General features: G+C 41.5%; 1 protein-coding gene across 1 annotated transcript in view; it reads left to right on the top strand.

The window, feature by feature from the left end:
- shmt2 (serine hydroxymethyltransferase 2 (mitochondrial)) overlaps positions 1-19988 on the top strand; it is a 54308-nt gene that overhangs the window by 12277 nt on the left and 22043 nt on the right. Inside the window, exons 2-5 of the mRNA XM_030780150.1 lie at positions 12475-12672; positions 13672-13751; positions 14123-14323; positions 15063-15144. Coding sequence (XP_030636010.1) covers positions 12475-12672; positions 13672-13751; positions 14123-14323; positions 15063-15144 — 561 coding nt within the window. The remainder of the gene's footprint in view (positions 1-12474; positions 12673-13671; positions 13752-14122; positions 14324-15062; positions 15145-19988) is intronic.

Below are 19988 nucleotides of genomic sequence, written 5' to 3'. Positions count from 1 at the left end.
TGTCCTGTACCACTCTTACATACCTCTCTGCCACTCCCGATTTCCTCATAAAATACCACACCTCCTCTCTCGGCACTCTATCATATGCTTTCTCTAATTCCACAAAGGCGCAGTGCAGCTCCTTCTTGCCTTTTCTATATTTCTCCATCAACATTCTCAAAGCAAACATCGCATCTGCAGTGCTCTTTCCTGGCATGAAACCATACTGCTGTTCACTAATCATTACCTCTCTTCTTAACCTAGCTTCCACCACTCTTTCCCATATCTTCATACTGTGGCTGGTCAGCTTTATGCCCCTGTAATTGCTACAGCTCTGCACATCGCCCTTGTTCTTGAAAATCGGTACCAGCACACTTTCTCTCCACTCCTTAGGCATCCTCTTCCCGTCCAAGATTGCGTTAACACTAGAGGCGCCGAGCACCGGTCATTTGACCGCTGTGACATCTTACTAGAAGCGCCGTGCTGGTTTGACCTACTTATACCTAGAAGCGCCGAGCGGCGGTCATCTGACCACAGTGACCCCAAAAAAAATAAAATCTTTGCACTCGGTCAAATTTCAGGACCCTGCTTTCATGACTTTTCCTAGATTTGTGCATTTTATCACCCAGTATCCTTAAATTTTCAAAATCACCCCAGTACAAGCTAATTTAAAGCTATTTTGCTCCTATTTCTGTGAAATTGCCGTCAGCCTCGCGTTCGGCCATATTGTTTCCTGCCTTTCAGGGCTGCGATTCTCTTTTCTCTCAGCAGATGTTGCAAGGGTTCGCTCATACTAGTTTTCTGTCTTTTTTGTATATATATATATATATATATATATATATATATATATCAGGGTTTTATATATAATTATCCAGAGTTATAAATTAATATTACATAATGTACAAAAATGACGACAATAATTTAGTAACTATGAAGCGCATTTGTTTCATGTAGGCCTACATGGGCGTATCAATTGTCACTAATTTTTGCACTAGCCTACTGAACCGTGCGTAATTAGTCATCACATGACTGATAGTTCATGTGTAGACTATGGTAAAGTTAATTCTCATGTCATGACATTACATTATTTTAGAGCTGCAACAATAATTTACAATATTAAAATGCAAATGTTTTGTAATGTGGATAAATGTATAATAAACGCATTTTTGTTTCACGTACAGGGGCGTAACTAATTATTATATGACTTAGATAGTTGGCAGGAATTTTGCGAATGCTAATTCATTCAATATAATACCCTACGCAAGAGACGGCACAGTATGGGTTGAACAAATTGCTGGCAACCCTCGGGGTAGAGCGCAAGAATGCAATATCATGAGAGAAACCCCAGGACCCCCATGTTATGCCAAGTACAGTATTACAAGTCCATTGAGCAGTTCAATGTTTGATTGACACAGAAATGTGGTGAAAGATTCAGAAATACTCTGAAGTAGAAACTGATTGAAATGATGCTGATAAGTTCAAACTGCTCCTTTGTTTGAGAGATATTACAGGCGGTAAAAGCATGAACCCGGATGACTACTGGTCTGCTAACTTGGGAAATCCTATTTTCAGAGACAGATGTCTCGACAGAGATTCCAAGATATCATGCGCTGTCTGCGCTTTGATGACAAGAATACAAGGGCTGCCCACCTTGTGACAGATAAATTTTCCATATTAGATTTCGATTAAGTATTGCTTCTTACACAACTAGTGAGAACATAACTGCAGATGAACAACTGTTCCCTATCAAGTCGTTACTGTGTCGTTTCACACAGTACATGTCCATTAAACCGGGCTAATTTGCTATTGAAACAAAATACATGTTGAACGCAATTCCCTATCTAGGGAAAGATGACAGTAGGCCGAAAATTTCTTCACCTCGTTGGCGCTGGCAAACAATCTTTTGGGCTGTGTCCGAAATGGCATACTACCGTACTACATACTACATACTAGCCTAGTATACACTGCATACTGCGCACTACTCCACACACTAGTATACAGTATGGTACACAATTATGACAACTTTCGTGTAGTGTACTACACGTTTGCTATCGGTTGGGCTATCTGTTCTGTTAAAATCGAACAAAACACGACAACCACAAATATGTATCAAAAGTAGCCCTATAAGAAAGTGTATGAAGATTTATTACACCAAAATATGCAGCTGATACATTTATATTCGGAACTGCAGCTGCAGTTGTAGTTGAAGCTGGTTCGGTCGCTGTCTGCCATGTTTTTAAAATTTTTTGACAGTTGGAAATCACCGCGTTGCTTCATGGAATGCAGTAGTCGGCGAAGTGAGCTCGGGATGTATGCTAGAAATTTTCGCCAATGTAGTACATCATCCGGGTAACTGTCGTGTACTGCAAAATTTTTATTTTTCACGTACTGCATACTACATACTACTTTTACGTCATAATTAGTATGCGAGTAGTATGTAGTATGCCATTTCGGACACAGCCTTGGTCTATGTTGAAGGGAACTTCTGAGTTGGTTGGCCAAGCGAATCATGACATGGTCGTTAGGAGGGGGTTGGGATCACACCTAGGCTATTGTTCTAGGCTGTCGGTCGAATATCTCTCCACTTGAAATGGGAACACAAAACAGCGAGGTACAACATTCCCTGCTTGAACAGGCTGTGTAAAAGTGGTTACAGCATCCTGACACATAGGATACTAAAGAGCTCAAAGTACTTTATCTATTTATTTACTTAGTACATTTTTCACAAGTTTTGATGTAGACGCGTTGTAATGACGTGATCATTGTCAGTTGACAACTGAATGTTGATAAAGTCGGGCTACGCATTTACAGACCAACCGCAGTCTAACTCGCAACGTGTGTGACATCCCTTATAATAAACTAATTCTCCACAGTGGAAGATTAAATATTAAAAAAACAAATACTATGAAAAAGTTGCCTGAATTTGTCTTGTTCAGATGGTTTTTCAGTCGAATTTGATCAAGACTTCTTCCGAAATTTGTGCCTTTGGAAACGCTGTTGCCACAAATAAGTAATCAAAACATTATGTTGAATGATAGAAGGACTGGTCAACAAACGTTCTAATGAAATAATAACCGACTATTAACACTGAAATGAATGATACATTGGCCGAACGCGAGTTGATCTTGTAAGCAAACTATTTGCTTCGTACAAGAAGCGCCATCTAGCGATCGCTATGTGTCAGTAACAGTGTCCTTGTCTAATGACTTGGCGGTCTTTTGACCGCCCTAGCCGCGTTCTAAGTAGGTAAAACCAGCACGGCGCTCCTAGTAGGTAGTCACAGCGGTCAAATGACCGGCACTCAGCGCTTCAAGGTATAAGTAGATCAAACCGGCGCGGCGCTTCTAGTGTTAAACAATTTAGTTAAGAACTCCACCGCCATCCCTCCCGAACATCTCCAAGCCTCCACAGGTATGTCATCTGGGCCAACTGCCTTTCCACTCTTCATTTTCTTCATAGCTGTACGTACTTCATCCTTGCTAATCCGCTGCACTTCCTGATTTGCTATCACCCCACTGTCTGACCTTATTTCTCTCACGTTTTCTTCATTCATCAGCTCCTCAAAGTACTCCCTCCATCTTCTCAGCAAACTCTCCTCGCTTGTCAGTAAATTTCCGTGCCTATCTTTCATCGCCCTAACCTGCTGCACATCCTTCCCAACTTGGTCCCTCTGTTTGGCCAATCGGTACAGATCCTTTTCTCCTTCCTTAGTGGCCAGCCTCTCATACAACTCGCAATATGCCTTTTCCTTAGCCTTTGCCACCTCTCTCCTAGCCTTGCACTGCATTTCCTTGTACTCTTGTCTATTTTCTTTGTCTCTCAGGCTGTCCCACTTCTTCTTGGCTAACTACTTTCCTGTACTTCCTGGTTCCACCAGCATGTCTCCTTGCCTTTTTTCCTCCTTCTGGAAGACACACCCAGTACCTTCCTAGCTGTCTCCCTTATTGCTCCTGCAGTAGTTTCCCAGCCATCCCAGAGGTCATCCTACAGACCACCATCCGATGCTGTCTTGCTATGTTCTCCCCTGACACCACCTTGCAGTCTCCAGTCTCTCTCAGGTTGGGCCTCCTGCGCAGGAAGTAGTCCACCTGTGTGCACCGTCCTCCGCTCTTATACGTAACCCCGTGCTCCTCCCTTTTCTTGAAATATGTGTTAAACACTCTTGACATACACTTATTCAGGATTACCCCTACTCCATTTCTCCTCCCATCCTCACTGTGGTAGAACAGTTTGAACCCCCCTCTGATGCTCCTGCCCTTACTCCCCTTCCACCTGGTCTCTTGCACACACAGTATATCTACCTTCCCTCTCTCCATCATGTCAGCCAGCTCTCTCCCTTTTCCAGTCATAGTGCCAACATTTAAAATTCCGACTCTCACCTCCACACCCCTACCTTTCCTCTCTCCAGCTTCCTCCAGACATGCTTTCCCCCTCTCCTTCTCCTTTTTCCAGCAGTAGCATAGTTTCCACCAGCACCCTGCTGGTCAACAGTGCCAGTGGCAGCTGTTGGCAACCCGGGCCTCCACCGATCCAGTATGGACATCTGATTTATGATCCGCATTTTGATTTGGCCCAGGTTTTACGCTGGATGCCCTTCCTGACGCAACCCTCCCCATTTATCCAGGCTTGGGGCCGGCACTGAGAATGCACTGACTCTGAGCATCCCAGTGGCTGGGTTACATGATATACGATGATGATTTAAGAAAAAAAAAAAAAAGGTCGGGCATATTTGCACTGGTGCACCTAGGTATAAAATTTCAAGTTTAAGTTTCAAGTTTATTTAGAGCCCAATATCACTGTTTACAGTCTCAAAGGGCTTTACATACCCACAGCAAACAAAACAGGATGGCACCCCCTGACTTAATCCTCATCGTGGGCAAGAAAAACTCCCCAAAAACCCAGGTGTAGCAGGAATAATAAAGAAATTGGAAAATGGGAAAATTTAGTCGTGCTGTCTCCACGAGCCCTGTAATCAGTGCTACAATAGCATTATATTTCTGCTGTTCACAGGGTTTGGGCAATCAAATCTGAGAAATCTGTGAAGAAAATGGGCAGACTGGTCACAGGCTGCATGGGCAGACTGGTCACAGGCTGAATGGAATGACAGGTGCAGACAGATGTTTCATTAGGAAGAGGGTGACATCACCGTAAGCAAAGATCTGACAGTATTTAAAATTCACCCCCCTACCAAAGGGGAAAGAACAGGATGGCCCAGAACTACACACTCAAATAATACAAATTTGGCAGGTTGTATTATTTGATGGATGTAATGGATGCTAAGGTGGAGGTAGCCTAATCACAGCAGATTAGGCTAATTGTTTTCCTCCCATCATTTCTGAGAATCTGGAAGCTGTATTGTGATTGTTAGACTCTAAATATTGTATCAGAACTCTCGTTTTGATGCACAGCCTCTGTAACCTGCTGTGTTTTGGTGGATGATGAAGAGGCTTAAGCAGATACCTATCGTTTGCTGTCAAACAGAAGAAAAGCTGCTACCCATTCAGGCCGTTGTGACAGAGTCGTGGCAGATGATTGTTTTAACTGTTTTTTAATAACGCTATTAAAATGGAACAGTATGTCACACCTAGCACCTCCAAGGGGCGTGCGAATGATACAGTGACTGGGAAAGGAATAAGTGCGTATGTGAAGGCTATGTTTGTCTTATTTGTGTTTGTCTTAGGCTCCATCAGCAATTTTACTGAGGACAAGAAAAAAGAGGAAAAGTTGGAATTTTATTATTTTTTGTCCATTAGAAAGTTCAGGAGAAAAAGTGTGTCAACAGCAGAGGAAAGAGACTGAAAATGGAACGAAATGTCATCCAAGCTTAGAATGAGGAGGAAGCTGATGAAAAGAGCGGGAGGGGAGAAAGGGAGCCCCAGTCTGTCAGAGAGTGAGATGGTGTGTTGGACTCTGTGCTAGTGAGTAGAGCTGAGTTGTTTGAGATAAGATAAGAGAAAGTGCTGAATGTGAGATGGTAGAGCCTGCTGTCAGACAGCTGACTGAAGCATAATTCAACAACTACACTGATTACTCATATCTTAAAACAGTCCCTTTTAATTATGAAATATGCTGAAGTGACGAACTGGCATAAAAGACTGAAGTCTGGAATTTGTGTCTCTGGACTTGTGCTGGTGGGAATATGATCCAACAGGTCAATTAACTTTTTAATATATAGACTGCTTAATGTGCTGTGTCCTGAATCAAGCTGAAAACTGTTTTCTTTGATTTTGTTTTTTTCCCCCCATATAAAGGACCCACCTGATAAAGGTGTGTGAAAAATAAATAGTCTTTGCCGAATATTGGGATTTTATGTGTCAGGGCTTGGATTCCATTTTGTGAACACCTGAATGCATTACACTGTGTTACAGTAACTGAAGATTGGTTTTTAGATGGTGCCCCCCGCCCCTTTTTTTTAGTTCCAGAGTCAACCCCTTTAGTTAACTTTAGCTTGCCTGTGTAATGACTGCCTCTAAACTGATTTGGTAAAGATCAGCTAACTCTTAAGTCATGGTCATTGGTACAAGGCTGAGCTATCAGTACATTTTAGATTAGAAAGCTTTACAGAAATTCAAGAGATGGATAAAGCCATGTGAATTATTACTCCCTAATCAAAAACGCCCCAAATTTCTAAATATTCAAGTAGACATAGCACTGTCATAGAGTATGGACTGTTATGAAGGTTTTGAAAATATTTTATCATAAAATGTCTTGTGTTGCAAGGTCCTTGCCATGCTAGCTGGAACTACTGTCTGAAGGCCATGAACTACTGACAAAACCTACAAGAGTCTGAGCAGTGATAGCATCTCTGGACCATTCTGATTATAATTTGCTTACTTACTATACTGAAAACTGACAGATCTGAGAAAAGAAAGTTGGCTTCAACCAGATGGTTAAAGTTTACCTCATCGAGACACTTTGTGATTTATATGAGACTTGATAGACAACGTTTGGCCTTAGCCTCAGGATCTTAATTGGCAAAGGGTCAATCTGAAACACCAGGAAAGTGTTGTCTATGGCGTCATATGCAAATGTCAGTGTCTGAGAAATTGCCAGCTAGCTGTGAGGAGACTGTCCAAACATGTGTATGCCTCCAGCAAGCAAACAGATCATCACAACATCCCCTTTACAGAATCACTGGAAATATATTTCTATGTTAGAAATAAAGCATTATAATGGCATTTGATAGTTTCAATCTCTTTTTAAAGAAAAGTATCAAATTATCGAGTACTGAAATTCGTGATTTTCGCATCAGTAATAAAAGGAAGATTTTGGTGTTGTGACAACATTAATCCACTGTATAAAATAAAGATATAAAACTCACAGTGGCAATGAAACAACAAATAAAATTACCCTCCAACATCTTGAAACAGACTAATGTTTTTTCTTATATAACATAATGTGCCAATATGCAAATGTGAAAAATTTACTTTCAAAATTACAGCAGTTCAACACGCTCTCATAATGCACTCTCCGGTAGGATCCTCGCAGCTATTATGCTATGTGGCACAAATTAATGTTGAACCTCATCAGTTGTCTCTATTTAACATTAGCGGTGAAGAAAAACATACACAAAAATTGATTTACTTTGTTGTATGGGAGAATGACTTCATACTAATGAGTGTGATTTATAGGTTACAGGTCTGTGAACTCGTGCATTTGTTCTGCCGAGGCCACTCATGCTCAGCCTGTGATTCTGCAGATAATGGCTCATATTGTTTTTGTTTTGAAGGTTGCATTTTGACTTTGTAGAATATTGTTACAAACTGTTCAGTGGTCGTTTAGCTTTGTTTCAGACTCATTTTGAAAATTCACAAGATGAGGTCATAAAGGAAGGTAAAGCATGAGGTCTGTCGTGTCTCCTAAAGCATTCGGCTTTCCTTTTTGGCCAGATAATAGATGTAAGACTCTAAATATAACCAGTTCTTTCAAGAAAATGAAAATAACTGTCAGATCCACCTCTCTCCTTTGACTGTGTTGATGGCGCTAGTGGACAGAGACTAATCTTTCAAGTCACTGTACTTCGTGTGTCCAAGATGAAACAGGATCTACAGGACTTTACATGTATTTGCGTTAGGGCTGGGCGGTATGGCCTAAAATTTATATCACAGTATAATCTGAAGCACGGATGGTAATGGTATATATCATAGTATATTCATTTTTCTTAAAATTTCAATATAGATGCTTTTGAAGGGGTGAAGCATTGGTATGGCAGCTATTACTGTACTTTTAACTGTATTCTTTTTGTTTTCCATCAAGTAAGGTTTCAGCTACCATACTCATGCGCTCCTTGACATCCCCTCCATCAGTAAATGCTTTTTTATGTTGACCCAAAATCCAAGCAAATTTAAGGGAACATTTGTTAGTACGTTGTTGGGCAGTGAATTAATGTGTTTAGGATTCTAATAGGTTGATCATTTTGGGCTCTTAGATCGTTAATTTTCTCTGCCCTTAGTTTGGATTTCAGTGGGTATGTTTGCTCAAAAGATATGTGCTTTGTCTCGTAGTGGTGCTTCACATTGCAGCTTTTAATAATCGCTACGGTCTCGGGACATATTAGAGATACTGGGTTTGAACTGTCCGTGGGAAGAATGAGCATGTATGAGTCTGTTCATTCTTGAAAGCTCTGTTTTTGCTGTCTACTTTTCTCTATTTAGAGCATGCCAAGTGAAATTAATTTTCTCTGAGTCACTTATTCCTCCGACCATTGTCTTTTGTCTCGTCTCTCTCCCCTGTGTGTGTGTATATCTCACTCATTGACTCAAGTCACAATGTTTATCGGAATGCACAGATTTGATTTGCTGAGTAGCATCACGTGAATTGATTTACAAGGCATGCAATTGGTCTGTGTTTCCTGGGCTGCTAAGCCAGTGCTGTAAAGGCTAGAAAAGCTGCGCTGGTTAATAGATATGCTCCGTCAAAATTGAACAACTCAATAATTTATCAGTCATAGGTCTGGTATGTAAGTATATGAAAAATTCATACTGTATGGGAAATTAAAACCGTTATACCGGATGAACAAGTATACCGCCCAGCATTAATTTGCCTGTTGACAATACCACAAGTAGCCCTGGGTGAAGGTGATGGATGTGGGCTAGTGATTCCAATACAGGAAAAAAGGGCAGTCCATACAGACCCGGTTATTAACAGTTTAAATACGCATACAGATGGGGTCAGAAATGATATGAGATTTTTTTTGCTATAAATTCCCAACAACTATTAAAATTTTGATGATCATACACACCTGGTCAGTGTAGAGCGCTGCTCTAAAGTGTGTCTAACAAAGGGACGCAACAGGTCAAATCTGCCCATAAGTCTGTGAGACAAACATCCCAACCTATTTTAAGGGATTCAGAGACCCACAGGTGATGGATAGCTACTAGTTAAGACCCTAGTTAATAGTTTTCCCCTCTAAATATTTATTTGGAGGATTTGCATACACAGGTTTGTAGGAAAATAGGGCTAGAAATGAGACAGGCACTGTGTATTCTTAAGGTGAAAAATGCAAAAGCTGCACTAGAACCCACCCCCCAAGTGTGCAGCTGGACCAGCCTTGAGACAGAATTGACCAATGACGTGGTTTACGTTCTGATTAAGTCACATTCAGTGACCCTTTTCACCCCTGTGAATAAGAGCATTGTCATCTTGGATGAGATCTGTCCTGTTCGTGTAGAAATGGCTCCCCTCAGAGAGAGAATTTAAACTTCTCTTGGAAAAGTAATCCCTGGATCCTTAGAAGATCCTTGAACAATCCTGTGTGTGAGTAGGATCCTGGTTATAGGTCTTGAGTTAGACCTTGTGGGATTATTTAGAACCCAGTGTTGATCAGTAAGGCCCTCTGATTTTAACCAGTGTGACCAGGAAAATGCTTCTCATAACCTGCAGCCATCAACCATTGGAAGTTCAGGCCAACTGACTTATGTTAGCACCACGCATTCACTTATCCCTCTTTCTTGAAGGCAGGATGAAGAATCACTGCTTTGACCATCTGACTGTTTCAGTTTATAAGTATACCCCTGTCTGTGTGATTTCTTGCCTGGTGTTTTTTGTTTGTTTGTTTTGTTTCATTGACACTCTCTTCCTTGAGCCATGACAGGCAAAATAACGGACGACTAACATGCCTGACATTTTAAACCATGACCCCTCAACATAAGGAGATGGTAGTTCTTTAATTAACTCAGGACCTGAGTGGAGGCACCTGCCGTCAGTTTGCTTTGCATCCCTCATTTACATATTACCTTTCATCTGGCAGCAACCTGAACATAGGACATAATTTTTTTTGACTATTTGGATGCACCCTATGTCCTTTCCTAACCACTTTTCCTTGACATTGATGGAAAACGTCATGAGGTCAAGGAAAGATGTGAAGGAGAATTCATAAGGACTTAGGAAAAGACAACCACGGTGCTGGGAGAAACTGCATTTACACTAGGCTGTGTAATTATGTGATGGTGGATATTATTGACGTGGGTCTGCTGTGGTAATACTACAATGTTCCGAAGATGGACTACTAAAAGCGCCTGTTAGATACTTCACCCCATGCACTCTTACCATGTTGTTTCATGCAGGCTATATAAACGTTAATCCCAGTAAAAAATATTACTTCATTACCAAAGTTGGAACTGAAATAAAAAAAAAGGAATATAGGTTACCAGTCACAAATAGGAAACGAATGGTTGCTGACACGCACCCTTTTTTTTAAACAGAAGTAGTTGGAAAATTGTTGGTAAATTATTGAAGTTCATATTGTGAATTTTAACTGTTTTCTTTTAAGAATGCACGAGCACGAGGCGGTTTCTGCGAGCAGCCCTTTTATAGTCAGAAATTGTCAGAAACTGTTGTCTTTTGGAGAGCATATGTATCACTTAGTCTTGTTACTTTTATGTTTTGATTTTGCTTGTATAGGATCAGCAAATCATTAAATGAGAACTTCAGCCAGATAATCTTTGTGTTGTACGAAGGATACTCTTGTCACTGTCCAACGGTTAGTGTTACATTCACATAATCGTTTGTTTTCATGAACGGCCGAATGGTTCATCGTTTTAAATGCTGCTACCGCAAAGAATTGTGGGACGAAATGATCTCCTTTCCTTTCTTAAAGGATGGTCCAGTGTACCCTATGCTAAAGGAGATAGGAAGGGAAGCATGGAAGGACCTTTCCTTAGCGTTTAGAGAATTCGGCCAGCTCTTATCATGCCTACCATTTGGATATTTCTGGGTCATTTCACTTAGTTAGGAACCTTCCTAAGCAAAACGTACTCCTGTTCTTGGGAGTTCGGACCCGCAAGTTCAACTCGGGAGTCTGGACTCCCGATGACGTGGGAGGATGTAGTACACTCAAACTGCATTTGAAACACCAGTGTTCTTGCTGGCTAGAAGCTCTGGAGCTAGCTAGCTCGGTCCGCTAGTAGATGGTATATCTCCGAACATTTAGGACTTTCAAGGACTTTCATATTTGAATTCTGAAACATTTATTTCTCACCTAAAAAATCTTAAATATTATATTTGGTGACAGAACAACAGTCATAATACGAAACTTACAGTTATGTGGTAGCTCGCCTGCCACCATTGCCGTTATTTTGTGAAATTTGGGTGAAATGCATTCTGGGAAACTTGACTCCCCAAGTCCACACAAGTCACCTCTTGATGCATCCTTGATAAAACCCACGAAACGAGAACACATCGAGGTATTTGATCTGCTCTTGGCTAGATGTGAACTTTGAATTGGAACAGTACTTCGGCCGTGACTTATGACATTTTACAAGTCCACAAGAACGCAAGTACAGAGAAGAACGCATATTGACAAACAGCTATAGTATATGCAAGGAACAGATTAAACTGTGCAACAACCTAATCAGTACTTTTCATCCAGTCCACCTCAGATCACATAACACTGGATCCCATCCCCCTAATGTAGCATGTCTCTAGTGATGCGTCTTGTTTGTATTTTATAGCTGCATTAATTCTTCACTATATATATTCACATCTCTGTATAAGGACACACTCTGTTAAAATCAAGGCTTTGGACCGGTTCAAGGAACGAAAGGAAAACCAGAAACAATCGATATTTCGCTAGGAATAAAAACAAAACCAGAAGCTTTATCTTTTTTAATGTTCTGGAACAGAATCGTTTATTTGAAATAATGGTAACCAGTTAATCCTAGATGAAAATTCTCTTGGAAAGCTACATTTGGATAGTTCCACAAAGCAGTTACTGAAATTTGAATACATACATTTTAGTTCACAGACAAATGAATGTAAACAATTTGCAGTGAAAGTCACTCTTTGTAAAGTACATTCAAATATGTTTTCAACTTAAGTGTAAAGCAGAAACGCATCCAGAACCACCAGTGATATCTTAAATTATATGAAATTGACACACTTTTGACACTGTGACAAACCCTGAGCTATTAAACCCACGGTCATCTTCTTATGGATTATTCTCAGTTGTGAAAGTGAACTGTTTTCTTTTCCCTGTGTTTACTCTGTTCCTCACAGCCTCTGTTCCGCTCTGCTCCAGCGGCAATGGGCATGGGCGTGAGGGGACAGCACTCTCAAGTCGCTGCCAAGGCAACCAGCTACGAGCGTCCCTGGACCGGACAAGAGAGTCTGGCCGCTGATGACCCGGAAATGTGGGAACTGCTGCAAAAGGAGAAAGACAGGCAGTGCCGTGGTCTGGAACTCATCGCCTCTGAGGTACAGACAGCAGTGTCAAAACAAAGCTCATGAAACTTGGCTATCACAGGGAATGGAAAGCATTATATCCTCATTAATAAAGTTTTTCTTTTTCCAAATAATAAAGAATGGAAAACCTGTCCATTAGGATTTACCAACGCCTGGTTTAAAGGCAAAATAAGCAGGTACATTTCACACCGGGGTTTATGTGAATGTCAGTACTCTCTTTAGTGTGTAGTATTTCCTTTCTTCAGACCTTATCTCTTTCTCCCGACACCTCGCAAAAACAAACTTGTCACTGCTCGTTGGACTATATCTGACTGCAACAGAAGAGCAAACCAGTCCAATGTGAGAGAAAACTGATATCCTTCTCTTCTCTTCTCCACTTTATCTCCTCTCTCTCCCTCTCTTTCATCCTTCCCGCCACATTCTGACCTGCCCTGGCCTTAACCACTTGACAGGCAACCTGTGGGTCCCATCAAGCACTAGACTGTTTGTTTAGTCAAGGTGGCAAAAGCCAGGATTGCATTTCCAATTCTAATGTGTGTGCGGCAGCTCAGTGTGACAGGACTGCGCAGTGGAAAGCTGTTACCTGCACAGTTATCTTCTCTGATCGGAGCTCAGACATTAGCATATCTCCATAGGGAGCTGTGTGTGTGTCTATAAGAGACAGAGAGATCTCCAGAAGTGTCGGCGATATGCAGGGCTGTACTGTTGTGAGTAGCAGAGCAGAAACATGCCGAGTTTTTCTCCGGTTGCCTCCCTCTCTCAGTGATGTGACAGAAAAGTACATTCAAACAGCCTGCTATGAGACCTGCTATTCCAATGCATACCGTGGATAAAATTACTATTGCCCAGGACAATGAACATTGTAGAAAGGCAGTTAAAGGTGGCTTATTTCTGGATGAGATAATGTTGTTTGGATGATGCTTTCAGCTGTGTTTATGCTCTTCGTCTCTACCCTGCTGCTGTGTGTGCGCGTGTGCGTGTGTGTGTGTGTGATTTTTTCCAATTCCATAGAATTTCTGCAGCAGAGCTGCCCTTGAGGCCCAGGGTTCCTGTCTCAACAATAAGTACTCGGAGGGATATCCAGGAAAAAGGTGTGTCCTATGTCGGTAACAGACTATGTGTTATATTGTGTCTCTAATGAACTGTCACTGCAGCTGTAGACATGCCACAGTCATTCTGAATGGCAAAAATGGTGAATTATATCCCATGTGTTTTGTATAGCTTCTTCTTGTTAAGACATTGCATGCAATACTAGTATAAGTCACCACTGAGGCCAGATTCCCAATACAGGGGTAAGGGACCATCCTTAAAAGTAGATTTTAGTTAGGAAGATGGCTGGGCATTACTCAGCCAATCCATGTCACTCCAGATATTACCAGCAGGGCTTTGGTTATTTGAAGTCAAAGCTGTACACCTTTCTCTTGGGTGTAATTTTATCACAACAGTCCCTCTCCTTGTGAAGGTACTACGGAGGTGCAGAGGTGGTGGACCAGATTGAGTTGCTGTGCCAGAGAAGAGCTTTGGAAGTGTTTGATCTGGACCCTGCCCGCTGGGGTGTCAACGTCCAGCCGTATTCTGGGTCTCCGGCCAACTTTGCCGCCTATACGGCTGTACTGAACCCGCATGACCGTATCATGGGCCTGGACCTGCCAGATGGAGGCCAGTCAGTGTCCTCTGTCACACTCATTCATTCACCCACCAAACCTCTCTCACTCAGTGATACTCACATTCACGGTCACACTTGCATTCACCCACTAAATCTCTCCCGCTCAACAATACTCACATTCACTGTCATACTCACATTCATTCACTAAACTCCTCTCGCTCAATGATGCAGACAGGCGCTCAGCCACTGAGTGACTCCGGCTTGTTTTTCATCGTCTCGCTTGTTTGCCAAACTTCTTAGGTCACCACTGAACTATGACACTGTCAAGTCACACTTGCACATCCACTTGCTCTTACAAATGCATTCACTCACTCTCACAGACACACTCACACATTCACTCGCTCTCACTCACTCTCACTCACACATTCACCCACCCTCACAGACACACACACATACACACATTCACTTGCTGTCACACACACATTCACTTACTCTCACATAAGTATTAACTCACTCTCACACACACACTCACACATTCACTCACTCTCACATGCACGTTCATTCACACACACACACATGCATTTATCCACACATTTGACATACCTCAGTATGTCTGTTATGATATCTGATTGAAGTAATCATCATCTGTGATTAACATTTACTATCTCTGAACTTCAGTGTTGTTCTGTTTTGCAGTCCTGTCAATAATCCATTAATGGATTGAAACAGAATGAATAATTATGTGTGAAAGAAAGAGTTGTGTTGTTCCTGTTCTCTCCTGTCTCTTCCTGTTTAGTCTGACTCACGGTTATATGTCCGACGTGAAGCGCATCTCTGCCACCTCTATTTACTTTGAGTCCATGCCCTACAAACTTGACGTAAGTTTTCTTTCTAGTCCTGTATGTGTCACAAAGCTCAGTTCAGCATACCAGGCATCTTGTAGCTCTGTTGGATTGTGGCCTGTTGTGAATCTCTTTGACTGTGGCCTGTTTGCTCCTTGCCCTGTACATTGACCTGTAAAGATATCAATGTTCTGTATGTGATACGGGGTTACAAAAGGGAGGACTTTAGTTATTTACTTTTTGATCTTTTGGACAGTTTCCATAGTAATGTGGAATGTTTGCATAATAAATTTGTAAAAAAAAAAAAAAGAAGAAGAAGAAGAAGACGACTGATGTGCATTGTAAATGGATTTGAAGGCTATAAAGCACTCTGGCTAGTACACTTATCTGTGACCAGTTATTTTTGGAAAAGACACAGCGTAAGGGCATTGTGAAAGAGTGTGAGGACCTGATAATCCCCAGAGTATTGTAACCATGTGTGGGATAAAACAAGGCTTATTCAAACGAAAATCGTCACCAAATGCTAGAGATGAGTAGTTAAACACATAAACACTAAATTAGGAGCCATAAAGGGCTGATTCCTACAGAGAGAAATGTATGTTTTGACACATCTCAGAGTTTAGCCCTGGTCTTGGGTCTACTTGGATAGAGCAGCCAGACTGAGGGCCCAAGGCTGTGCTGCCGCTGTTCACTGATATGTACCCCAGCAGGGTGAGTCCATTAAAGCCTCCATGGGACGCTTAACCCACTGATCACTCTCCTCTCCTCACAACCACATTAGCTTTGATCCAGATGGTTAGGGCTCAGATGGTTTCCTTTATGGTCAGATTACTGCCGAGTTCTCTGGGAAGGATATTCCCCATACTGCCCCGCCCTGGTATGTCAAAGTTATTATGGTTTATAAAAATGGATAACTGCTTTAACTAACTTGGTGTGTCCTTGTATATATATGGATTGTTCTCGAGAAAGAAATGCTCTTTTTAATGGCGTTCTATCCATAAATGGAAAACTGAACAGTGCATTGGGCGTACAACGTTGTCATGGTTACGTGGCCATTTGTGTCCGCTGTATGCCAGGGTGAGGGAATGACTTGGAATCAGACAACGATTTGGGAAATATTAGAAAGAAATGAATTTGTAAATAAAATTTCAAGAGGGTGGGGGGGTGTTATGAATTTTAGTATACATATTTTGAGTGGTACTACCAAGGAAAAGGTTTGCACTCTGGATGCCTGGATGATTTCTCAAGGGGTGGGGAGAGATGTTGCTTTTTGTGTCTGAATAATAAGTTTTGATGTGCTAGGAGCATCATTCATGTTTGAATCGCAGTGTTGATTAACATATTGACACTGATAATAACCAAGTGTGAAAAGCACCTGCTTTTATGGCTGCTGTTTTTCAGTTAAAAATTAGTTACAAACCTAAAAAAAAGTATTGGGGAAAAGCTGCTGAAGGACATGAGTACGAATGTAGAGCTCTTACAGGGATTTTAATATTTCAAAACAATCAATAACACCATTGTCGTGTTTAATCCAATCTTCTGAAATGAATAAACAAAAAACAAATTAAAGAGAAAATTAATAATTACATATGGATATATGAACTGAAATTACAGTATCTCTGAATGTGTAATTCTATAAATATATACTGATGTGTAAGTTCATAAGTTCATTGTTTTTTTTAACCATTACTTTTTTCTTTTTTATATGTGTTATTCATATTATTGAGTCACTTTTTTTTTTGTTTTGAATACCCCCTGAAAATCAGTCCTCTCCAAGACTTTGAGCCCAGGGTCTTTGACCTATCCAGTGCATCAGTCCTCCACACTTCACTAATGTAAAAGGCCCATGTGTGAGCACCAGCTGTGTATCTGGCCAGCCTTTGAGGACGACTGTTACATGTGGGGGTTTTAAGGTATCTCAGCCCTGGCTGAGCAATCAGTTCAAAGTGAGGTGAATGAGTGGTCCACCAAAAACCCTGCATGTGCCCACAGCCCTGGGTTTCCCTCAGGACCGATATGCCTGGAGTTGTTGGGTGAGGAACAGCGGTTGACGGCTCTCAGAGACGTGAGCAGACAGATTCTGGGTGATGGTTACTACATGCCATTGGCCTCTCTTAGCATCTCTGTGCTCATCAATGTGCCAGTGTGTTTGAGGTGATCAATGCGGCTGAGTCTGTGTAACCATAGTGGTTGATGGATGAGGGGGCAGTCTTCTCTCTACAGGAGAGATAATAGGAAATCGACAGACTGGTGGGATCCCACTCGGTCCCTTAGAATGAGTGCCTGGTGATGAGTGAGTGGTCACCAAGAGATTCACTGTGGAGATGGAGGAGATTATCCGCTTGTCCATATAAAGCTTCCCTTTTTGGTGACAGAGAGAGGGAGAGATAAAGGAGTGATAAGTGTGAAAGAAGACTGGAGGCAGAGAGAGAGAGATGAGAGAAGTGAGGACTGAGAGCTAAGACATCCGAGGCATGTGCAGGGAGATGTATGGACATGTGCAGGGAGGTATACAGCGTAAGGCATATGCAGTGTTGTGAAAAAGTATTTGGCCCCTTCCCGATTTCTTCTATTTTTGCTTATTTGTGACATTTAAATGTTTCCAATCATCAACTAATTTTAATATAAGACAAAGACAATGTGAGTAAACAGGAATGCAGCCTTTAAATGATCATTCCATTTATTGAAGGAAGGTAAAGAGTTATTCAAAACCTATATCACCCATGTGAAAAAGTAATTGCCCCCCTAAACCTAATAATGGGTTGTGCCACCCTTGGTGGCAACAACTGCAATCAAACATTTGCAATATGATCCTTTTACATGGCTGTGGAATTCTGGCCCACTCTTCTTTGCAAAATTGTTTTAATTCATCCACATTGGAGTGTTTTCGAGCTTGAAATGCTTGTTTAAGGTTATACCACAGCATCTCAATCAGATTCACATCAGGACTTTGACTAGGCCACTCCAAAACCTTCATTTTGTTTCTTTTGAGCCATTCAGAGGTGGACTTGCCTGTATGCCCTGGATCATTGTCCTGCTGCAAAGCCCAACTGCGCTTGAGCTTTAGGTCACGAACTGATGGCTACACATTTTCCTTCAGGATTTTCTGGTAGAGAACAGAATTCACGGAGTCATCAACTATGGCGAGTCATCCAGGTCCTGAAGCAGTAAAGCAGCCCCAGACCATCACACTACCACCGTCGTTTTTTAATGTTGGTATGATGTTCTTATTGTGGAATGCTGTGTTAGCTTTACGCCAGATGTAACAGGACCGATGTCTTCCAAAAAGTTCCACTTTTGGCTCATTAGTCCACAGAATATTATCCCAAAGGTCTCAGGGGTCATCAAAATGTTTCTTGGCAAATGTGAGATGAGCCTTTGTTTTCTTTTTGGTCAGCAGTGGTTTTCACCTTGGAACTCTCCCATGGATGCCATTTTTGGCCAGTATCTTTCTTATTGTGGAATCATGAACACTGGCCTTAACTGAGGCAGGTGAGGCCTGCAGTTCTTTAGATGTTCATCTAGGCTCTTTTGTGACCTCCTGGATGAGTCGTCGATGCACTCCAAGGAATTTTGGTTGGCTAGCCACTCCTGGAAAGGTTCACCACTGTTCCGGGTTTTCTCCGTTTGTAGATAATTGCTCTCACCATGGTTCACTGGAGTCCCAGAGCCTTAGGAATGGCTTTGTAACCCTTTCCAGACTGATAAATATCAATGACTTTGTTTCTCATTTGTTCTTGAATTTCTTTAGATCGCGGCAACATGTGCTGCTTTTTGTAACCTTTTAGCCTACTTCACATTGCCAGACAGGCTCTATTTAAGTGATGTTTATATTCAGCAGGTCTGGCAGTAATCATGCCTGGGTGTATCTAGTGAAATTGAACCTACATATCAGTCACATCTGGTTAATTAGTTGATTTAGTAAATAAGGGGGCAATTACTTTTTCACACAGGGTCACGAAGAGTTGGATAGCTTCTTTCCTTCAGTAAATGAAATCATCACTTAAAAACTGTATTTTGTGTATACTCAGGTTATCTTTGTCTAATATTAAAGTTAGCTTGATGATCTGAAACATTTAAGTGTGACATATACAAAAATAGAAGAAATCGGGAGGGGGCACATACTTTTTCACAGTACTGTACGTGAGAAGTGGAACTGAAAAGAAACAGCTGAAAGAGAAAAATAGGCAGATGGAGGAGTAGTGAGCAGCCTTCAGATGACATAGCAAAGCTGTGTGGATGGAATTTTACTATAACTGCAGTGGAGGTAATGTCCTTCCATTTAGCATGCTGTCCAACCAAAATGCCAGTTTTCTCCTTATCTGTAGACCAGAGACAAACTCTGCTCCAAAAGACCCGTAGGAGAGCACAGCCTGAGCAGATCCAACCGTTAGTCATTGTGAATGACAAATATTTCTGACGTACTTTTGGCATTCTCATTCAATTTACCTTTTAATTTAACAGTTTTGTCCTTATGTGGTTTTGTTTTTCTGATTCGTTTATACCTGTACATTATGTTGGTTTTGTTACACTGATGTAACCTAGCCTGGTGCCTTCATAATAATCACCACAGGAGCAAGGTGTGGCTGAGTGAACTAACGGGGGCTCGCCCAAACTACCCAAAAATGATTCACTCTGACTTTGAAATAGATCATGTCTTATGTACCTATTAAAATTCTGTACATAGCCATTAGACAATTTTTGGCTTGTGTCTGCTCCAGGTTTTATTGTTTGGGAATTCATCCGTTTCCTGGAGGTCCTTGAGTAGAAATGGCAGTGTTTCGTGGAGTGTTCAGTGGGGACAGCGTGTTCCCCTCTTGGCACAAATCTGAGTAAAGGGCCACGGTGGCCAGTAACTAGCAGAGCTGTCAGGGTGTCAA

The sequence above is a fragment of the Chanos chanos genome, chromosome 7 (assembly GCF_902362185.1).
Source record: "Chanos chanos chromosome 7, fChaCha1.1, whole genome shotgun sequence".
NCBI lineage: Eukaryota > Metazoa > Chordata > Actinopteri > Gonorynchiformes > Chanidae > Chanos > Chanos chanos.
The sequence above is the reverse complement of the archived record's forward strand: the minus strand, read 5'-3'. Positions and strand labels throughout refer to the sequence as shown.